Source organism: Neophocaena asiaeorientalis, unplaced genomic scaffold, assembly GCF_003031525.2.
Source record: "Neophocaena asiaeorientalis asiaeorientalis breed wild unplaced genomic scaffold, Neophocaena_asiaeorientalis_V1.1 scaffold55, whole genome shotgun sequence".
Classification (NCBI taxonomy): domain Eukaryota; kingdom Metazoa; phylum Chordata; class Mammalia; order Artiodactyla; family Phocoenidae; genus Neophocaena; species Neophocaena asiaeorientalis.
The window spans coordinates 7559073-7582834 of NW_020175684.1; the positions used below are offsets into that span (position 1 = coordinate 7559073).

Sequence of the window (23762 nt, forward strand, 5' to 3'; positions counted from 1 at the left end):
AAAAAAAAAAAAAAAAAAAAAAGAAATACATGTTTGGTCTCTGACCCCAGTTCCTGACACAGAGCTCCTAAAACAGTTATAAAATTTGGTGGCAGGAGCATGTTTTGTCATAGTATTTGGTCTTAGTCCTTGGTTCCAGACACAAGAGCTTATTAGACCCTTAGAGAGATAAGAGTATCTTTTTGTATGCTAATGAGGTGACTCTTGGAGGATGGGAACTGGTTGCTAGAGGAACCAATATTTGGTCTTAGTCCTTGGTTCCAGACACAAGAGAGCCAACCAAATGATTAGAGGGTTGGAGCTTTCAGCCCCGTTTTCTGATCTCCAGGGAAGGGAGAGGGGCTGGAGACTGAGTTTAATCACCAATAGCCAATGATTTAATCATTCATGGCTACTTAATGGAACCTCCCCAAGAAAACCCCTAAGCAATGGAATTCAGAGAGCTTCCCAGCTGGAGAACACATTGGGATGCCAGGAGGGTACCATGCCTGGAGAGGGCATGCAAGCTGCACACCCCTTCCCCCATACTGTGCCCTACAGTCTTTTCCATCTAACTCTTCCTGAGTTCTATCCTTTACAATACATTGCTAACAGTAAATAAGGTACTTATTCTGTGAGTTGTTCTAGTGAATTATCAAACCTGAGGAGCAGGTCATGGGAACCCCTGATTTATAGCTGGTGCATCAGAAATACAAGGTGAAAATCTAGGATTTTGTGATTGGCTTCTGAAGTGAGGGAGGGGGCAGCCTTGTGGGACTGAACCCTTAACCCGTGGCGATCTATGATAACTACAGGTAGTTAGTGTCAGAATTATTTTATGGGAGGGAAAACCCCACATATATTTGGTGTCAGAGTACTAAGAGCAGAGGGACCGGTTCTTTCTTCAGTTACACAGACCCCAGCTATACATCAATGAAGACAGCATACAGAACTGAAATTTAGGATCTGGCCCAAACCCCACGATTTATGCTTTTGGACCAGCTCAGCATCCATTGGATACAGAGCTTGGATCTGCTGACCTGCGAGCAAAAAAGCGCCAGAAAGTGTTTGGACTTGTATGTCTTCAACTCTCGTTTAGTCACGCAGTGAAACATGCTGAAGCCCTCAATGATGAACAGGATTATTAACGCAACCCAGATGGCAAAGCCCGCAGAGTTGAGGAAGAAATCGTAAACAAAAAATGTTTTAAGATACCACAGACCTTCAGAAAGATTTGTCAAATGGTCTGATCATCTGACAAATGCCAACCATGCCATACTCTTGACTTCTTAAGAGAGAATTACAATATGCTTCAATTTTGTATATTCATACTTAGATTTTGGCATTTTTGCTTCACAAATCCCGCAAGTGGCTACACCATGTTCAAAGATATGCACATTTATATTTCTTTCAATTTCACTCTCTTCTCATACGCTACCTAACCACAGTGCCATGACCTCCTAGAAGCAATATAAGGAAATTCAAGATAAAGCTTATGTCTGGAAAGAAGAAAATTTCCTCTAACCTTCTGACTGGTCTAAGAATTAAAATGATGTGATACAGATTAAGAGGAGAAAAATGAAACGAAAGTTGAATAACATGGGCCAGACCCAGGAAAATTGAGTAACTCACCAAAATGGCTGAAACCCTCACCTTAAATACCATCTTCAGCTAAAGACAAAAGAGGATGTTGGGGGTAGTGGGTTGGGACTTCAAAGGGGAGGAAGGCAATTGACATGGAAAGGGAAAAAATCAAATGTTTGATAAACAAACATCAGCTGGGAATTGCAGAGACAATGGGACATAGAGAAGAACTTTAACAGATTTTCCTCCCTGTCTACACACCTAGTTCATACTATAGTGATCTATAGTAACAGCTCCTTCCCTGGAACAGGACCTCTGTCTACATTCTTTTAGGCAGTTAGGGGGAAGGAAGGTCAAAGGTTCTTCCTGAGTCTTTTGGGCCTCAAAAATAATCAGCCTAAATTAATCCTCATGCCAAAGAGACACATTTTGGGGGAAAATTTTGCTCCCCTGCACTTACAAAAATCCAAATATAACCTAGGATCTTTAAACTGATCCGTGGATAAGCTGCAGAAAATGAGTGAACTCCTTGAAACCTATGTGTAATTTTGTGTGCACACACACACGTTTCTAGGGAGAAGATCCCTTGTTGCTATCTGCTCTGTAGGGCAGACATCTGTAACGCCAGACAGTTAAGCAACCACTGGATTATTAAATAATGTGCTACGCATTTGTCTAAAACAACTAAATATTTATGTTTTCATAATGGGTTTTCATTTTCAAGAATGAATGAAAATAGATATTGACATATAAATATGTATGTGCAACCTTTGCTAGAACGAAATATGACATCCCAGTGCTGTATGTTTGACAGCATCAGATGGAGAGCTATTTCGACTTTGAAGACAGTGACTAAGTGGGGCTCTGCTGTGGAGGGAATCTGGGTGAGGAATAGGGTCTCAGAGGCACAGGACAGCTTTCAAGTGGATGCCTTGCCTACATACATCTTAATTTTCTATTTAACTTAATTCAATTAAAAACAGAAAACACTAGTGTCTCTCATTACACACTTCCTGCTGGTCTTTAGTAAGATCTGTCTATTCAGCTAGGTAAAGATTCAAAGCAAGGTAAGAGGTAATACTGAGAGGCTTTTCCGGAATAGCATGCAAACCACACAGCACAGTTTATAGGACTTTGTTTAATAAATGCAAATTCTCCCATTTGTCTTTCCACCCACCATTTGATATGGGGTCTGTCCTTAAAAGCTCTCAAGTTAACAAGTCCCCTTGTGCTCACCAATTTTTACAAACCTCAAGTAAAAATAAATGAATGATGAATGAATGAATAATAAATATATAAGGTACAGGATAATTATATTCCTCAAAGATGATTTTCAAGCCAGTAGTCTTTTAAGTACATTCTGATCAGCTTTACAAAATTTTGATTATATTCAAAACTTGGGCACTTCCCTGGTGGCGCAGTGGTTAAGAATACGCCTGCCAATGCAGGGGACACAGCTTCAAGCCCTTGTCTGGGAAGATCCCACATGCCGCAGAGCAACTAAGCCCGTGTGCCACAACTATTGAGCCTGCGTGTCACAACTACTGGAGCCCATGTGCCTAGAGCCCGTGCTCTGCAACAAGAGAAGCCACTGCATTGAGGAGCCCGCGCACCGCAACGAAGAGGAGCCCCCTCTCACCGCAACTAGAGGAAGTCCACGCGCAGCAATGAAGACCCAAGGCAGCCAAAAATAAATAAAATAAATAAATTGAAAAAAACAACAAAAAACTTGAGGGTAGGATGTTTGAAACTTCTTAGTACTCATCTCCCTCAGTGCCTTCACATATTAAGATGTCAGCAAATAGCTTTTAATTTATTTACCGTCCATTATATTGAGGTGTAGATGCAGTATATTTACCTCGGAGATATATATTATCTACATATATTCTATCAGTGCTTCCTATTTCTTTTGCGACCAGAAGTGATTAGCAGAAAATGAAGAACTGCAGGGAGAAGGGCAGTTAGAAATTATATGAAAATGAAAACAGTCAAGTTTAGCACCTCAGTTTCTGTTTACGTTATAAAACATATAGTTACACCAACATTCATACTGGCTAAAGACTGATTTAGGTGGTACCTCCTCATGCTGTCACTAGTTTGCCTGCCACGGCATACCAACGAATTGCTGCCCTTTATTTTCTCCAACGATTTGCTACTTTTTCTTGAACACGTATTGCCCTGCTGCTAGAATACACCTAACAGCAGTGAGCAAAATCTCAATTTAGGGAAGAAACTGTGCTCCTTCATGGTAAATCCCCCAAATCGTTCTACTAAATAATTGTATGAAGACATTTTCAGGAATCTCAAGAAAATTTAACATTTGGCTGAAGTAATCTAGTATACTGTTGGTGGGAGTGTAAACTGGTAGAGCCATTATGGAAAGCAGCATGGAGATTCCTCAAAAAATTAAAAATAGAACTACCATACACTCTAGCAATTCCATTCCTTGGTATTTACCCAAAGAGAATGAAGACACTAATTCGGAAAGATGTATGCACCCCAATGTTCATAGCAGGTTTATTTACAATAGCCAAGAAATAAAAGCAACCTAAGTGCCAACTGCCAGATGAATGTGTAAAGAAGATGTGGTGTAGGGCTTCCCTGGTGGCGCAGTGGTTGGGAGTCCGCCTGCCGATGCAGGGGACACATGTTTGTGCATACACTTGCAACAGCATGGATGAATCTGGAGAGTATTATAATTAGTGAAATAAATCAGACAAAGACAAATACTGTACGTTTTCACGTATATGGGGAATCCAAAAAATAAAACAAATGAACAAATATAAAGAAACAAAAACAGACTCACAGATACAGAGAACAAACTGATGGTCACCAGCAGGAGAAGAGGGGAATAATGGGTGAAATTGGTGAAGGGGATTAAGAGGTAGAAACCTCTAGTTGTAAAACAAACACGTCCCAGGGATGTAATGTACAGCATGGGGAATATAGTCAATAATATTATATAATAATTCTGTATGGTATGCAATCTATAAAAATATATAATCACTATGTTTTACACCTGAACCTAATATAATATTGTAAGTCAACTATACTTCAATTAGAAAAAAAAAAAGAAAAGAAAAGAAATGAGAAAGGAAAGAGTGCAGGTGCTAAAGAAACTGCCCCCCAATTTTTTTGCTCAATTAAATGTTGAGAGTCTGAGTGTGAAGCATCAGATACAAACATGAAATTAATTTTAGTATGGATAAGATGGCTGCAATGCAGTATTTAGTATCCAAATTTAGTATGGATAAGATATCTCCTGAGACACTGGAAAAAAACCAAAACAACACTACTGGCACACAGACACACAGACATACATGAAAATGTTTCTTAATTCTTTCTTCCACATAGAAAATTCTTAAAAGTTGTTGAAGTCAGGATAGTAATTAGGATGTTGTCTAATGGAGATTTAGACTGAGTATCTGTAAAGACACCAAAAATCCCAGAATTACACAGAAAGCTTTGGCTTTTTGTCTCTTATCTTTAAAACATTTCAGTTCTTACTCCAGCTCCTAAATTTTTCCAGACCTAAGCCTACAATGGAAAGTTTATTTTAAACAGAAATTCCTGTGCAGCCTTTGGTTTATCTATATGGGATCCCACTTAAGTATAGTTTCTCTTCCGATTACAGAGAATGTTGAACAGTCAGGCAATAGCATAATCTTTTCTCCATCTATGAAGTAGACCTTGCCAGTTACAGGAGGGAAGGCTCAGATAGTATTTAACTCATTATTTCATGAGTTGCACCAATTTGAGCTCTGTGAAAGTAAGAAGCCAAAGTCCTGTGTTTTGTGATGATAATTTAGTTTAAAGCAGTACTTATGTTTAGTAGCTTAAAGGCCTCCAAGGGTGATAGAAGTTTAACCATGTGTGATGCCATTTTGGAGAAGACTTTAACTTTTCTGGAAAAAAAAAAGTGTAACTCCTTTATTTTTCCAAGGAAACTTTTAGAGAAGTGAAAATTTTGAAGAGCTGGTCCTTAGAAGAGTTACTAGCCCTCTACAGATTAAGAGTTTATCCTAGTGCAAAGACACAACTGCATTCTAATTTTTTTATTCCTGGGGGTTGAGAGAGGGGGGAAGAGGATGGACGGACATGGAGAGACTGTTTTAACAATTGTAATATGCGAAGTATATATGTATATAAAAATTCTAAATATGATTCAAACAATGCACTTCTAGGTTGGCCATTCAGTGTATCAGCCAGTAGGAATGTAATTCATCAAAAAGGAAATTTGGAACATAAAGCACACACAGACACAGGGACTCACAAATGAAATTCGTGGTAGACCAAGGAATTCCAGCTGCACAAAAACATCATCGCGTCATACTTCCAAGCTTGGGTTAAAAAAAAAAATGAAAGCATGGATTAAACCTAAGCTTCAAAGAGCCTGTATAAACAATCCACATTGCTCCAGATTCCTGTTTGTGAAGTTGGGGACTATTTGGCAAAAGTGGTCAGGGTTAAGGGGATAGTTATTCTGACGTGATTATCAGCTACAGAATCGACAGAAAAAACACCTGACTAATTCATTTTCTTATATTCAGCTAACATTGAGTAAATATTTTGTATTTCCCAGGCACTGTGTAAGTATGAGGGAGATTTCAGAAATACTTATTTATGGCTCCAATACAAGACATGACCTTTCTCAGAGAGTTACTGGCAAGCTTCTGATTTATGTCTTTCAACAGCAATATATAAAAGCCCTCAAGAAGGGATTTAGAATTTTCTCGCATTTTCCAAAGTGTGGAGCTAAGTGCCATGTCAAGCTATACAGTAAAATTCAAATAAAACCCACAAAGACAATAACTTAACAAAAATGGCAGGTAATGCCAAGATTGCATGCCTGTAACTACCCAGTCCCAGTTTTTATTAGATGGGAGAGTTTTATGCATTTCTAGGTAAGAATTCAATGTGAATCCTTGGATCAATCAACAAATATCTGATTTTTTGACAGTTAAATAGTTCTTCTTAATCCGATTTAAAATTTTTATTTCAAATAAACATGTTGTCTAATTCTACACGGCGTGATCACCTGACTCTGGGCAAGCATGATTATGACCAAATCTGAAATTATCCCCTTTGATAACACAAGAAGCTTTGGCAAACATTATTCTTGTCACTGTCTTTCCTGTGATGGCTGATGGGACTGAACTGAAAGATCTGAAATATGCATTTGTTGAAGACTCCATTCAGTCCTCATCTTACTTTTAGCTCTATCAATGCCATTTAGCAAAGATCTTACTTCAGAAATCGGACTTTTAGCTGGAACACTTCACTAAATGTCAGCTGTTCAGATTCTGGTCTCAACGCCCACCACCCTGCCTTGCTCTGGCAAATGATGCTGATGGCCCTGCACCCCAAAATAAAGTCCTGTAAAAAAAAGACAGTAACCAAGGAACTCATTCTCCAGATACATAAACATAATTTTACTGAACAGTGCCAGGACAGATGTTTTTCTGAAGAGAAAATGAAAATGCTAATGTGAATATTCTTTTTCAAAAGCTTTCTGTTCCGAGAGGAAGCCTGGTCTGGTAGAAGGCCCTGCGGTGGTCACCTGTGACTCACAGCTCCACCCTGTCCATTACTAGTGGTGTCACCCTGAACTAGCCACTCAATCTCAGTGACGTCATTGGTAAAACAGGGTCAATACTATTTCGCCATCTGGAAGAGAACCAGAGCTCTCTTACGGTTCCTCAGAGCTTTCTGCTCTGAACCTTAGTATAGAAAGAAAAATCAAAATGACGAGGAGAATCAGTGCAAGTGGGTGTTTTTTTGGTTTAGTTACATAGTGTACACACAGACTGCCACTTCCAGCCAAGACAAGTAGTGGAAACTAGATTTACCCTGCTGCCAGTAACCACCAAAAAATGGACAAACTATACAGGACTATATTTCTGTAAGATATCAGATGCCAGGTGAAGGACAGACCACTGAGAAATAAGAAACAAATATTGTGAACTCTACAATTGCCCAAGCTTACTGCCTTGAGTTTCCAGGCTGTGGCTCCAGGCGTGGGAACCCAGTCAGAGCCTGGGAGATTCCAGAGAGCTGAAGATATGGGGTGAGAGTCTGAAGAGACGGAGGTGGCTGGCAGTCACAGGAAAAAATACTGGAGAGGAAGGAGTTGCTCAGAGAGAGAAACTGGAGATGATACCCTATGAGAATACAGCTGACTAATGATCAATGCACACACATGAAAGAAACATGAGGCCATGGGAAAAAAATCACCCAAAAGGATTAGCGGTAACAGTGTCTGGTGTTCACACAGGGTGAGAAATAGTACTTGTTTCCATGATCTAGATGGAAAAACTCAACATTCATGGTAGATTACTCAGAAGGATCTTGCTTCAGGATTGAGGAATCACTAGCCACAGGTTGATAACTACTCTGTTTCCAAGTAATTTACTGCATTACAGAACAAAGCTCAGGAATAGTAATAGGTATCCAAAAATACTCAGCACTCAACAAGGTGAACTTCACAATGCCGGAAAGCCAATAATAAAATTCCAAAAGTTCAAAACTTAAGTAAAGATATGGAAAATATGAAACAAACATACAAAAATCCAGATTAAAATTCTAGACATGAAAACTATAATGTATGATATGAAAAACAGCCAGAGGGGATTAATGGCAGGTTGAAATATACCAGGACACATCATAATCAAATTGCTCAAAACTAGTGATAAAGGAAAAAACCCTAAAAGCAACCAGATTAAAAAAAAAAAGATATATTATTTACAGAGACATAAAGAAAAGGATGATATAAGTATTTTTGTTGGAAACAATGCAAATAAGACGACAATGGAGCATCAACATCAAGGCAATTGAAGAAAAACTTCAACTCAGAATTCTATCCCAGTAAAAATGTCTTTTAAAGGAAAGGTGAAATAAGGATATTTTCAGGCATACCCAAGCACAAAGAATTCTTTACGAATCTAAATGCATTAAAATAAAATTTAAAGGAAGTCCTCTGGGTAGAAGAAAAATGATTCCAGATGGACCTACACAAGGAACAAAGAACACCAGAAATGGTAAATATATAGGTAAGTAAATATTTTTCTTATTATTTAACTCTTTAAAAGATAATTGACTGTTTAAAAAATAACAGTAATGTAGTATGGAAAAAGTATGACAACAATAGCCCAAAGAGTAGGAAACGGGAAATGGAAGTACCTTATTGTAAGGTTCTTGTAATATAAGGGAAGTGGTATAACATCATTTGTACTGGTATAATACCAGTGTGAAAAGTTAAAGATGTTTTCTACAAACTCTAAATCAAACACTAAAATAATAAAGAGTTAAAGGTAAAAGCCAAAGGACACAAAATAGAATCATAAAATATATTCAGTTAATCCAAAAGGTAGCAAAAAAAAAGGGGGGAACGAGGAACAGACGAGACAACTAGAAAACAAATAGCATGATGATGGATTTAGGCATAATCATATCAATAACTTCATTAAATGGTCTTCTTAATTAAAGGGCAAGACCCAAGTATATGCTGCCTAGAAGAAATGTACTTCAAATATAAACAAATAGGTTAAACAAAAACACAAGAATGGGGCTTCCCTGGTGGCGCAGTGGTTGAGAATATGCCTGCCGATGCAGGGGACACGGGTTCATGCCCCAGTCCGGGAAGATCCCACATGCCGTGGAGTGGCTGGGCCCATGAGCCATGGCCACTGGGCCTGCATGTCCAGAGCCTGTGCTCCGCAACAGGATGTGCTCCACACAAGGATGGAAAAATGATACACTATGATACATTAAAAGAAAGCTAGAGTAGCTTAATTAATATCAAACACAGGTAATTTTAGAGCAAAACACATTACTAGGGGTAAAGAAGGATATTTCATAATGATAAGGGGGGTAGAGAGGACATAACAACACTGAATGTTTATGCATCTAAGAACAGAGCCTCAAAATACACAAAGCAAAACCTGAGGGTATCACATGAGGAAGAGTCCAATCCACAATTATAGTTGGAGATTTCAATATTCCTCACTCAGTAATGGATAGAACAAACGGACATGATGTACACACACTCATGCTCAGAATGTTCCTTACATCCAAAGTAAGCTCTCCTGTGAAGCCTATGCTTGCAGTGCTTGGTAAGCCTTTCTGGGCATTTATCCCTGAATACCACAAATAAACCCCTTTGCTGTGGACATCATGACCAAAATAGGGCTCCTATCCCCAGAGAATATGGCTGCTGTTCTCAGCAGGAAATTTCAGTTCTAGTTCCTATTTTTCCACTAAAAATCCTTATAACCCAGCCAAATCTCAGCTTTTCTTGATCTCAGTCACATCACATGATAAGGGGGCTGGGCTAGGTTACATCTAAATTCCTTCCAGCTCTTGTGGTTCCCTGACTTCAACTATATCATGAACTGTCACCATCCAGGGATATCAACTCAAATCAGGTCTTGCACTGTGAGTCCCCAGGAAGCCTGTCTGACTCCTCGGTGGAAAGGTGTGTCTACTGTACAGAGATGGTACTATGGAGGCAGCTGCTCTGTGACCCTTTAACCTTCAAGATAAAACAGACTGAGGTTGAACCTGTGAATAATGGTGCTCTTAGAAACTTCTCCTGATTTCTTTCTTATGGCCTTCAGTCCCCAGTGTCCCCATGCCTACTGGCTGCTGTGCCCTGAGCTGTGAAGGGAAGCCTACCCGAGGCGGCACAGCCTGCAGAGCGGTGATGTAATTCTCCAGGGCCAGGCGGCGGCGGTCATTGAGCATGGCTTCCACTCTGGCCATGTGCGTCTCCACCAACTGCTGTCTCTCGTTGGCTGCTTCCTGCTCCAGAGACTCCACCTTTTCCTGGAAATGCTGCCGTCGCAAACAGAGGCACGTGACAATCGGGAACCAGACAAATAGGACGGAGCAGCAAATTCAAGTCTTTTAAAAGGGATATCATACTTTGTTGTGTTCAAAGACTTCAGTCATTCCAACATTTTGACTAATTCAGCATGTTTTATGGGTTCCCCTCCATTTCCCTGCTTTTCGTCCCCAGACCTAATTTCTCAATGTAAATCATTATTTTATATGGTCACTGAAAACTGATTTGACTAACCGTAAGGTAGAATAAATGTATATCTTCTTGAAACTCTAAATTACATGAATATTTATGAAAGTCCTCTCTTACTCAAAGAACTTTAAGAAAATGATCATGATAACCTCATGGTTTACTGAAGGTAATTCTCAGAGTGGTTCCAGTCAAAAATTCAAATTATCATGTAAATTTGCCACGGGGAAGAAGTAGCAGAAGATTATGGCAACCAGAAAGATATATTACTGATAAAAATTAGACTTTAAGTAACAATGTGAGTTTTAAAGAAATGAATTATAATGAGCTAATTGGGAGCAAAAGTAAGGCAGGGTTTAAGCAACTGAATTATTAGACAATGATGAGCAGTAGTCCAAGTTGAGGGAAATATGAATGATCAGGCATGCGGTTCCAGCAGATGCTTGAAAAGGTGCAGGCACTACATCAACAAGGGTATGATGCTTGGTGGAGGATGGACTCAGGGTTTACCTGGATCACTGCTTTCTTATCAGCTTTAGGCAAGTTCTTTGCTTGACGCTCTGCCTCTTCCCACTCTCTCATGACCTACAAAAGGAGGAAATCATTTAAAACCATCAGTTATTTCTTCAAATATAGATTTAATGAGCTAGATCACTGTGTTTTTTTTTCTACATTTGACATTTTAAACATGAAAAATATGATCACGCTCCATTCCTCGCTCAATAATATTTGACCTCTCACTAAGATGTATATACTCTATCACAGCAGTACAGTAAACATAAATGTTCACCTTTATATGGCCCTTTGAAACAAAGTTGTCTTTCTTCTTTTCTATTACTTTCAGAAATAGCTGAAAGTCATTTTATTTGATGTGCACAAATGTCAGCGATTCCTAAAAGGCATATATTACCTGTATAAGTTCTTCCAACATTAAATTGAACACGTTGGTTTTAGTCTTTTGTGAAAGCAAGTTATAAAAATTCAAACAGTACGAAGGGGGAAAAAGCATATATAACACTTTATGCATGTGTACACATGCCATGAGCACAGTACCAAGAAGTACATAATAGAGGAAGGAAAAGAAGATTTCAGTTGTCAGAAATCCTAAGATCCACCCCACTGAAGAACTGACGGGCAATTAGAACATTTTGCTTGTCAACTTGCCTCGCCAACAGCAAAGAATACTCTAAATTCCTCCAAAAATTCCAAGACAGTACACATTATAATGTTCTGAATGTAGCAAAAAGTATTCTTGGTAAGTAACGCTAATTTGGTAACCAGGCTAATCTGTTTTGTAGGAAAATAAGACGTCCTCTTCTCATCCATGATGTTCACTCAGGATTTCTCTGAGAGAAGTTCACTCACTGATCTGAATGCAAAGAGGAAAAGTCTGCAGCTGTGGATGCTGCTGAAAGGAAATGATATTTGAGTCTTACCACTTACAGCTTCCTTTTCCTTTTCAAGTGTACTACTCACTATCAAGTAGTTTTTTTTTTTTTAAGTGTAGCTCATACCTGAGCAAGGTAATATAAAGAACAGAAAGATCCAGTAAACAAAATAATGGTCTGTTGACAGCTGTTTACTTGCATACTTTGTGGACATACAAAGCGCAAGAAACCCTGATTTCTGTATTATAAGAGTCTGTTATTTACAGGTATTTATTCCTAAGGAACTGATTGTTTTCAGACATCCTTGAAGCTTGGCGTAAGTAACTACTGATAGAGAAGTTATATGAGAATATCACATCACATCATCATGTCAGTTTTTAATTAGATACTTCATTGTCAGTTAGCATCGATCCATTGTATAAAGTACAAGACAAGCCTCCCCATGTTGTGTGCATGAAATTATGGAGAAAAAAGAATGGAATGAATTCTCTGTTACAAGTGAAGAGCATATAAGAAATAATCTAACACATTCACAGCAAAATTGGGGAAAATGTGCAGCTGCTATGAACAAGAACAGGATATAGAAGGAAAAGAAACATATTGCCCCAGATGCTTCGGTGGGTCCAAGAGTTAATGAAGAGCACCTGTGAGATGGGGGCTACTGAAGACTACTTTTGCTTTACAGATGTGATAAGCCTTGAAATAAAAATATTTGAATTTCCTGCTTCGAAAATGTTCATAGTGGCGGTATTCTACCACAAATTCTTCAGGTAAGGAATCTCAAAATTAGTTTGAGACAGAAGTCAGATGTCTTATTGGAATGTGAAAAACTGATTTCCTGCATTACATTTAAATCTTTACCATCTTCCTTTGTATATTCAGATCTTTCATCTTTGAGCAGGGGAATCCATGGAATAATTAAGGAGATTTATTTAGCTAATGCATTGAAAATAAGCATTCCTATAGAAATGAAATAAAATTTTGATTTTCAGAGCAATTTAATAATATCCTCCATCCTTCCAAATAAAACAATTCACCTACACCATCACGCTAGGCCTACTTACTGAAAGATAAACACACACTGTGGGCTCAACATCTCCCTTTGAACAATGGCTTCCACTGAGGTCCACTGATAATAGAGTGCATCACTCCTGACCTGCTAAATACCAGATCCAGTATTAAGAGCTTTCCAGAATCTCTCTCGTTTAATTGATTTCTCACATGAGATTAGCCTTGGCCATCCCCATTTTTTTGTTTGTTTTTGCGGTACGCAGGCCTCTCACTGTTGTGGCCTCTCCCGTTGCGGAGCACAGGCTCCGGACGTGCAGGCTCAACGGCCATGGCTCACGGGCCCAGCCTCTCCACGGCACGTGGGATCCTCCCGGAACCAGGGCACGAACCCGTGTTCCCCACATCGGCAGGCGGACTCTCAACCACTGCGCCACCAGGGAAGCCCAGCCATCCCCATTTTTATGGATCAGGTTAAGTTACCTGCTCAAAGTTATGCAGGAAAAAAATGGAGAAGGAAGAATATAAACCAAGATCTCTGTGGCTCTAAAGACCATGCTTTTGTCCCCTGTGGCCCAATTAGCCATTATAAAATGGCAAATCCAACAGGTGAGCTAAGTTTATTTATATTTGGTGACAGGAGAAAAGGCCGTTCCTAAGATGTTGATGCTTCTATCGTAAAAATAATAAATGTAGAGAAAGGTCAACTTCCATTTTGAAGAACCTTACTTTAAGGATATAGTAAAACTGTTAAAATCATATGGAATAAATGATCGTGCACCTTATATTTGCTAGATACTATTCATAACATAGAACAACAGAAATCCGTAAGTTCAGAGTTATCATGAGCCCCAGCAACAACAAAAGCCCCAAATTCTCTGTATCGTAAGAAAACAAATAATAAAAAAAACTGTAATAAAAATCATTTTAAAAGATGAAATTTTTAAATTAAAAATTCTCAGGATCTAGACTTCACAGTGGCCCCATATAGTCTTATAAAGCAATTTTCCACTGCATGCATGAAAGTATCAGTATCATCCGGATTTATAGATATTCAAAGACTTTGCTGTTTCATGCAGAGAAAATGACAAGTAATACAGAGAGATTTAAGAGGCAGGCAAGTTCAAACAGTCTCCAGAATTCAGTACCATAGATTATGATGATAAATGTTGATCTCAAGCATCTCATACGTCTATGGTCCCTGGAATCTAAGAGACAACATTCTCTGCTCCAGCATAACATTCTTTAAATTATCTCAGATATAGGTAGTAACTAAAAGGTGAAGAAAGTCCATTAAAACATATATGAACTAAGTCATGGCTTAAATAGGTGTGTAAAATACAGTTACTATTCTAGGACAGATCTATAATATCTGAAAGAGTAGTTAAAATCAGTGCTATTAACAGGCTCAAAATGACCAATAAATAATGGAAAAAATTCAGAATCTGTATTTTTTAAAAAAATAATGACTAAGTGGGTTCAAGATAGAAATGCAAGGTTAGGAAGGTACTTATATAAATGTATAGGGACTAAACGTTTACAATCCAGCTGGAGGAATAAAACTGGTGAGCAAATATTTAGTTAAATGCAAAAGAGCAGTGACTGCTTGTCTCACTCTGAGGACTACGTGAGTGTAAGGAATGGCTAAGATGTGCCAGCGTGAAGAAGAGTGGGACACTTTTCCAGAGATCAATGCTGAGAGCAGAGAGAGGCCGTGATGGGTTTAGCATACGTTGAGCAGAGTGGTTTAAGGCTGCCCATATGACGACGGTAGCAGTTGAGATGGGAGAGGAAGTAAGATGACTGGATTTGGGGGTGCAGGAGGTTGGGTGAGGGGGCAGGCACTGGAAATGCCAAGCTGAGCGTTCAGTGTTTATTTTGCTATTTTTTTGGGGGGGGACTTCATTGTCCCACAAATGGATTTTGTGGGCAATAACAAGGTTCTGAGAGCTTCAGAAACAAGTAATGAGACAGGATTTAAGTTTAAAAGATGTCTTTTCAGTGGCAGTAAGTATGGCAGCTGATAGCCGTCCTACTCCTTCTCAACAGTGATTACATATTGTGTGTATCTTTCCTAAAGAAAAACCCTATTTTTCTTTCTTCATTCACTCAGTTATGTTTCCTTGAATCTGACTTTTCCTATTATTTCTTCATGTTCACTCTTCAGGGTATAGACTATGAGTTGGAACGGTGATTGGCAAGTAAGTGATGGATACGTATTTGTTGAATGACTGAACGAATGAATAAAGAATCTGAGAAAGGGAACTTCCCTGGCAGTCTAATGGTTATAGACTTCGCCTTCCAATGCAGTGGGTGCGGGTTTGATCCCTGGTTGGGGAGCTAAGGTCCCACATGCCTCAGGGCCAAAATACCAAACATAAAACAGAAGCAATATTGTAACAAATTCAATAAAGACTTTAGAAATGGTCCACGTTTAAAAAAAAAAAAAAGAATCTGAAAAAGGACTAAAATCCTCAGTATTATCTACCTCTAATACAACATCTAGCACCTGGTAGCAGGCATAACTTAAATTGTAGTTGGTATTATTACATGTAAATTAGTTGTTTTGGAAACAATTTTTTGTTTCATAAAGAACATGATTTAAAAAAACAGGATTTGTAGCACAATGTAGTGAAAAGAGCATTATACTAGGAGCAAGAAAGGCTTGGGTTCCAAATGCCTCTCTGTGTTACTTATATTGCTTTGTTCTAGAGTGGGAAGCTAAACGCTTGAAAATTTACTGCATTATCTGTCATTTATGGGACTAGATGAAATGATCATTATGGTTCATTTTGGTTTTAAGCTCCTACAGTCCTATGAATTAACTCGGTAAGAAATGTTAGGTTCAAAGTTTTCATAATTTGGTATTCCATACAAAAATATTCATCTTTGCTAACGAACATTTTAAGTGATTTTAATTTACAACACCATTACAGGACTACGCTAAACAGAGTGACAAAACCATCAAGGAAGGTGTACACACAACTTAATTTGTGCTTATAAAATCTTACTATACTTACTATACCTGGGTCTTTAAGATCTGGATAAAATTAGAGCCTTACCCACCCCTAGGCATTCATCAACCATAGGGCCCCTGGGGAGACTCTGAGGCAGAGGCAAATCCAGATTTCCCCAGTATTGTACGACTGAAGGATGGAAAGTCACATGTACCTGGGACATCCTCTCGCGGTGCTTGGCCTCAAGCCTCTCTTTGGCTTTCTGGAAATGGGCATGTTCATTCTCATCTCCAGGTGTCTCGAGATACTTGTCAACGGCGTCAGGGGTGCTGGCTGCTGTTGTAGGAACTATAAAGTAGAAGGAAAGAAGGCTTGAGGAGAGTGACAGACTATCCAGTCATTTCAAAGAAAGCCCTATTTTCCATTTATTCCAGAACAAAGAACTTAGTAAAGAAGCACATACAAGATGTTAATGCTGTTTAAGAGACCACGAGACATTTTGCAGCACAGTAAGGATGTCTTTCCCCCCTTTCAAGGATAGGGTGAAGGAAAATCTTGAAAACAGTCCATTTTGCGATTACAGCATTATATTTAAAATTCTTTGCAAAACAAGCATGCATAGAGTAAAAACAGTTGGTGTTTAATACACACATGTTGCACCAAATACCTATGCCTTGCTAGATTAATGTTTGTAACCTTGAAAGTAAATGGTGGTATCAATATCACACCTTAAGATTCCTGAAAAACCCAAAGAAATCTCGAAATTAGCCTATGCAGAATAAATGCACCTCAGAGTAAAGATACATCCTACACTATATATTTTAGACAGCTGGTGAGCAGTATTTGAAACAGTACCAAAAAACTCATAAATGTCAAGTTCATTTATGAAATTACAGAAAGATCTTTCTGCCTTCACAAATTTGGCAATAGTCAACCAATTCATTATACTAGTTGTCAAAAGGAAAGTGATTTCTATTTTGAATTCCACTAATACTGCTGAGCAGTATTACTGAATTGCAGCATATAATGCTATATTATGTGGAAAAATAAATACCCATAAAACTGAAGAGTGTACTATAAAGCAAAAATGTCTGAAACTCATGAGCCAAGTGATTTATAATGCTTATACCAGCAGTTTTACAAAAGATCAGTAATGACTAGTGAGAATTCAGCGCATTTATGAGCTTATTAAAAAAAAACATGAAAAGAAAACAAGATTTTGATTTAAACAAGAAAGCCTGGGGACTTTGCTGGTGGCGCAGTGGTTAAGAATCTCCCTTCCAACGCAGGGGACATGAGTTTGATCCCTGGTCTGGGAAGATCCCACATGCTGCGGAGCAACTAAGCCCATGCGCCACAACTACTGAGCCTGCACGCCCTAGAGCCCATGCTCCACAACAAGAGAAGCCACCGCAATGAGAAGCCTGCGCATCGCAACAAAGAGCAGCCCCCGTTCGCCACAACTAGAGAAAGCCCGTGCGCAGCAGCAACGAAGACCCAATGCAGCCAAAAAAAAAAATAAGCACGTTCAACCAGAAAAATGAATGTTTTCACTATGTTCTCAGGTCGAATCAATTTATGTGTTTTATTCAAAAGATTACTCAACTATCTCCAGTGTTCTAAGTATTCTTCTTCCCTAATCTCATCTAAGATATCTGAGATACAATAACCCCAAAAGAACTTAAATGAGAAGAATTAATTGCTAGGTCATTTTGAAACTAATCCGTAAGATAGGTGTCTTTTACGCATGCTTCAAGAAAACATCTGAAAATTCCCAATCTGAAGACTCCAAGATTTGAACCAAAATGAGAAAGCTTTCTTGTTATATAATTAAATAATAAATTTAAAGAGAACTATTCATTCGGATTTCTTCCCTTCTACTTCAATCACTGTTTAATAATTCTTTCTTTACAAAATAAAAGCAGTTTAGTTGTCAATGCAGACGTTGCTCTGAAGTGGAAAGATACTTCACTTCAGGGCATATTCCTGGAATTGTTTTCAAAATACCAGGGGATTTTGAGTCAACTGGTCTGGGATTGGCACAGGGCATACCTATTGAAAGACATCTGCCCCCGTCTTCTGTGTAATAGACAAGGGGGAGGTATATTTCAGCAGCACAAAGAAAGAAAGAAGCAAAGAACATGAACTGTGTAATCAGGCACACCTTGATTTCAATAACATCTTGATCTTAGGTTAGTCGTGACCCAGAGCAAGGAACTTAAGCACTCTATGTTCCAGTTTATTCATCTATCAAGTGGTGACAACAGGCCAACATACTAGGAGTGCTGGGAAAATGAGATGCTATACCATGTGGTAGTCACCCTGCAGAAAGGGTGGCACACATGGCACTTCATTCATGTTAGCACCCTTCCCTCCTCCTTTGCTCATTATTGCATCCTAATTCAAATCTCAGCACTTATCCTAACCATAGGAAAAATGAGCTACTTTTATTTCACATCCACTGAAAATGAATTACACACAGTATCATGAAGTACCATGGATAGGAAAAGTAATAGGTACTTTTCTAAAAAATTTTGGTATGACCTGCATAAAAGGCTGAAATTATTGAAAATGTATCTTAATTTTTAAGACTGAAAAATAATTTTCAATTAAATTTATTTTTTGTTAAAAAACAAAGGTAAATGTTTTTCTGCATCAGCTTAAGCAACTCAATATGCATGTATTTTTAACTTAACCATGTCCACACTTGAAATGGAAGTGGTATTTAGCATTTTTCCCCATGATTTTAAACATTTTCTCATCTTTTCTGGTAGCAAATGAGAACAAGTTAAAGTTCTTTTGGCATAGGACAATCTGGCAGAATGATATAATTAGGCAAACTATATTTCACATTTTGAACAGATGAAAACGGATAAATGTTTGGGTCATATTTACAGATTAAGGTAACTATCTGCTGTAAGTTGCTGTAACCATAGCATGGCACCCTCTTTGGAAAACTGAAATTGTAAAAGTTACTGTATAAGTAGAAAGATTCTCCAACTTTATGGTTTTCTCTGACTCTTGTGATTTGCAAATCTACTGGTTTATGGAGAGAAACACTAAAATCCTAGTCACTGTAATCTCATTAGTCTAAGTTGAAATGTAGCTTTGCAATATTAAGAATAAAACAATAAGAAAGAACCGAGCAAGCGAGGTATATTTAACAGGATGAAGAATATTTTAAGTATTAAAACTTACATTTTAGGAACAAGGAAATAAATACAAATCTTGTATTACAGATTTATTCCATTTAATTGAGAAATATTTCTCAGTAAATCCTTGTTAGTGGCCCCTGATACTTTCTTTAGTTGAGGACTTTAAGAGAAGCTATCTCTCTTTTAATTTTTTTTTTTTTTTTTTTTTTTTTTTACCCTCTTTTAATTTTTAATTCAAACTTTGTAGTCATTCATACTAGCCCTCCATCTCAATTGGTTTAAGTAATTGAAAATTTCCTGTATTCATACCAATCAGCAAATTAGATCACTGACCAGTCAAAGAGAGAAGAATGATGGTATTTCTAAATACTTTAAAATGAATTTAGTATATTATCACTACCTTGCAGCTGGTGAGGAGAAAGGGGAAAACGTTTTAAGTTTGTGCAGAGAGCTCAGCTTCTATTTCCCCTAATTTTCCTACATCCTAAAGACATGGTCATAGCAGGACTGGCTGCCATTTTGTGATCATGACCGTGGTAGGCCAGAGACATGATAACAAGGATGGGTGGGTAGGGGCAGGAAAACCTGTGCCCTAACGCCCTTACTTTTTCAAGGTGCATCCTTTGGGGAAAGGAGCAGCTCAAGGCATGTCAGGAATGTTCCAGGGCACAAAGGAACAGGAAGCTCTATATCATGAGTCACTTAAACCGCTTAGAAAGCAGAAACAAATCGACTTTTAGGAGGGTTTATTTTTGTTGTGTTTTTTAAACAAAAAGCACAAAGCAGTTATCCTGTTCAGAGACCTTTGAGGTTCCTTAGAAACTGTGATACAGGCTCAAATTTCCAGGTTGGCCAAATAATAATACCCTCCCTTCATTAGCGTCTACTGCGCTAGGCACTTTACATGTGTTATCATTTAACAGGTGGAGAGGAGAAAACATTACCCTGTTATATACATTTACTGTGTAGTAAGGAAATACTGTCACTTAACATACTCACATCCCCAGACACACAAAAGTAAGTCTGAATTTAGGATGACTAAACCATGAAGAGGCTATAAAGTTAATACTTAGAGCAGTAAGGGGCTAATCCTGGAAAGGGTTTGGTTTGTTGATGACCAACCTGTACAGGCAAAAGATATGCTTTGTTATGATAACTGCCAGCCTATTTTCTAACAAACAGTTTCCTGCCCTGAATGCTATCTGGTAAATGACCACCAACCAACGTTTCAGCAGCAGAAGTAGGGTTATGAAGCAGGTCAGGAGAGAGAACCCACTGAGCTTGAATCTGAATGATCTTTTGGCCTCTGGCCTCAGCTCAAACATGCTCCTTTGTACCTCCTGCAAGCAGGCTCACTGGGTCTATTCACCTTTCCGCAGAAAACCAGACTTCAACATCTTAAGCTCTATGTTTTGACCTCTTCAGCTGGCAAATAATTAGCAGCAGTCTCACCATCACGGTGCATGGGCTTTTGACTTTTAAATGACCTTCATATTGATTTTCTTAGTCTAGTCTCATAACAGCCTTATGGAATATAGTTAAGACATAGACCTTTTAATACTGAGAATGGGTGTCTAATGTAATACCAAATGAAAACATGCAACAGAAACGCAGTTCCAATTCATAGCACATTACTGCCTCAATGTGAACTGGATGACTAATGCTTTTGATATAAGCCTCATCTCTTTTGTCTTTTTTGCAATCCTGGGAGGTCAGAGGTATCTGAGGAGCTGCATGGCAGCTTGGAAGTAGACTCTGATGCCTCGAGTGTGCTTGTTCATTTCTTTATTCCTCCTTTCACCAAATCAACAGGTATTACAGCCCCTAGTACCTGTGAGGCATATGGCAGAAACCAATGAGTGAAACAAAGACCCTTGTCCTGGTGGAATTATATTCTAGTGAGAGAAACGAACAGGACACACACACACAACACACACACACACAACACACACACACGAAGACAACAATAAATCACATTGTTAGAATGTGACTTGTGTTATGGAGAAAAAGAAAGAAAGATCAGGGTTAAGAAAACAGTGCCGGGGAAGGAGGGGGGACACTGCAGCAGTAAGTAGGTGGCCAGGCTCAGTCTAATTGAGAAGGTGACGTTTAGACAAAGAGCTGAACTGAAGCCTTACTTCCCAGTTACCTGCTGGAAGAACAGGCAAATGAAGAAACTAGCACAAAGGCCTTTGGAAGTGAGTATGCCTGGAAACGGGAAAATTCCAAGATGAGCAAGGTCTGTGTGACCAGAGCAGAGGAAGCAAGGGAGAGAGTAGTGAGACAGGCAGAAAGGAAATGGGGACAGATCATGAAGGGCCTTGAAGCCATGGTAAAGGCTGTCAGGAACCCATGGGGATTGTTTTGAGGAGAGAAAAATGTGATGTGATGTGTTTTAAAAGGATCGTTCTGTCTGTTAAGGGACAAAGCAGATGATCTTTTAAGAGTAAAAGATGAAGATGAGGTTGGCTTGGAAAAGTAGCAGGAAGTTGGTAAGGGGTTCTCATGGAAGGTACCCCCCAATACCCACACAAAGAGACATAAGAAAGAGCACAGATTTACTTTTTTTTCTCACCCCAAAATGCTGTTTCCTAAACCATAGGGTAACCAGATACTAAGGGAGACATTGTTTTCACATGTTGGTGAAGGTTCATTTCAGTTTTGATAATGATGCATCAATGCCTGTCACAACATTTCCACTTCACACTATAATCTCCTCTCAGTGTCAGGCAGAGCTCTATTTTTTGTGGGGTGAGGATGGTGGGAGAGGGGAGCAGATTTGCTTTCAATTTGTTAGCAAACCCTCGAGCTGCACCCAATGTTCCTGCCACAAAATATACCACCATCATTGGCGACATGGTGCCAATGAAACCTTTTCATTCCTGTGTTTCCCCCAGAAAATTTAATAATTGTAAGGGGCGTTACATCAAATAAGGTAGAGACGGTTATGGTCTTAGAATGTGGTAGAGAGCACTTTTTTTGGCACGGATAGAGAACCTCCGTACCAGGGACACCATCAAATTTACCTGCAAATGCACCAAATGCTCATTTTAGTTCTGATTCTGTAATCACTGCATAGTGCCCCTTTCCTATTCGTATTAAAGACAGCAAGAACGGGGCGTCAAAAGTAGGGACATGGTGAAAAATTGCCGCTAATCATTTTGATGTCCGTTTGTCTCCTCAATCTCTAGGGTGACATATAATTTTAAGGTCATAACGGGCTCAGGATGCAAAAGGAGAAATAACTACATCTTCAAACAGTAACAACTATGACTACCTCTCTAAACAGAGGCCATGAATGGCATGTAGTCAATATACTAATGTTAGAGTCTAACAAGAAAATTTGGTTGGTCTCCTGTCATCAGCAAAAAGGCAATTTATCTCTATAGCATTGACAACAGAAGATAAAAGTAAATTAAGACCCATAGAGTCATTGCCTCATCATTGAAAATCCTATTTTATACAGAGCTAGTAATGCTGTCACATGAAATGGCTGTGATTTATATGATGGGTGGCAATGAGGATAATTTATATACAGGAAATACAAACCTGTAAAGGAAGATTTGATGCAAAAATTTCATCTCTCCACACGGCAGAGCATATAGACTGACACCCCAACTTTAAAAAAGAGAAAAAAAGTCTCTCCATTTCTCTAACTGCAAAATAACTAAGATCCCTAATGCATTCTAAACTCAAGTATTTATCAAGTCCCAGTTAGATGAGACATTTATAAGGTGAAAATAGTCTGCGATCCTTACATGTGGTACCAGACTCTACAAAAAAAGAACAAAGGCACTTTCCCCTGACATGCCCTTGTAACACACTTATTTTATAGTCAGTGCAGTCATAGTTGGCAGACTATCAATGCATCGTGTGGACATAAGTTAATAAGAATGTAATCTATGCTGCATTTACTCTAGTCAAGCTACATTTCTTTTTTATGTCTTACGGACATGTACTGATGTGGGGATTTTGTCAAATATGTGAAATGAGCATGAACGAATCAATGCTGGTGTTATTTTTTATTAATGTCTATATCCTATTTAGCACAATGCACCAAAATATAAGAGCAACTTCAAGTCTGAATCTAAAAACCATATGTGAGGCCATAGCAACAATCACTGGCATCTAGGATGTCTTAACCTTCAGTTATTGTTTTTTGTCAATTTGTGAGAGCTATGTTCTATTTCATTAATGGTGGATCATAAAGGGATGACCTGCCACCGTCACTTGATGCTCAACAGATGAGTTCAAAAAGTCAAAATCTTCAGTATTGTCCACTTTCATAGAAACTGTAACCATAAAAGTCACATGGAACTGTTAATCTCTATGGAGGTCTTAAGGATAAAACCAATTTCATTCTACTCCAAGCTTCCACAGCCATGTTTCCCTCCACTTGTGCATTTTAGTTTATATTGTTATTTAATTCCAGCACATACTTGAGTCTCATCACATTGATAAAACTGTCAAGTTACTGAAAGTAGGGTATCTGGTTTAGTTGGCTGGTGTCCCTTGAAATACCTAGCTTAGTACCGGCGTGTCCCAGGCTCAAAAGTAACAGCTTTATTAAACCAGGGGTTGGCCTGCTGGTCTCTTTTGGTAAATAATGTTTTATTGGAACACAGCTGTATCTATTCATTTACCTATTGTCTGAGGCTGCTTT

General features: G+C 38.6%; 1 protein-coding gene across 7 annotated transcripts in view; it reads right to left on the reverse strand.

Moving 5' to 3' along the window:
* Positions 1–23762, reverse strand: part of APP (amyloid beta precursor protein) — a 275159-nt gene that overhangs the window by 75647 nt on the left and 175750 nt on the right. For all 7 annotated transcript variants that reach the window (XM_024732020.1, XM_024732018.1, XM_024732017.1 and 4 more), the window contains 3 exons: positions 16159–16292; positions 11102–11176; positions 10237–10395 (listed from right to left, as the gene is read on the reverse strand). In XM_024732020.1, the coding sequence (XP_024587788.1) occupies positions 10237–10395; positions 11102–11176; positions 16159–16292 (368 nt within the window). The remainder of the gene's footprint in view (positions 1–10236; positions 10396–11101; positions 11177–16158; positions 16293–23762) is intronic.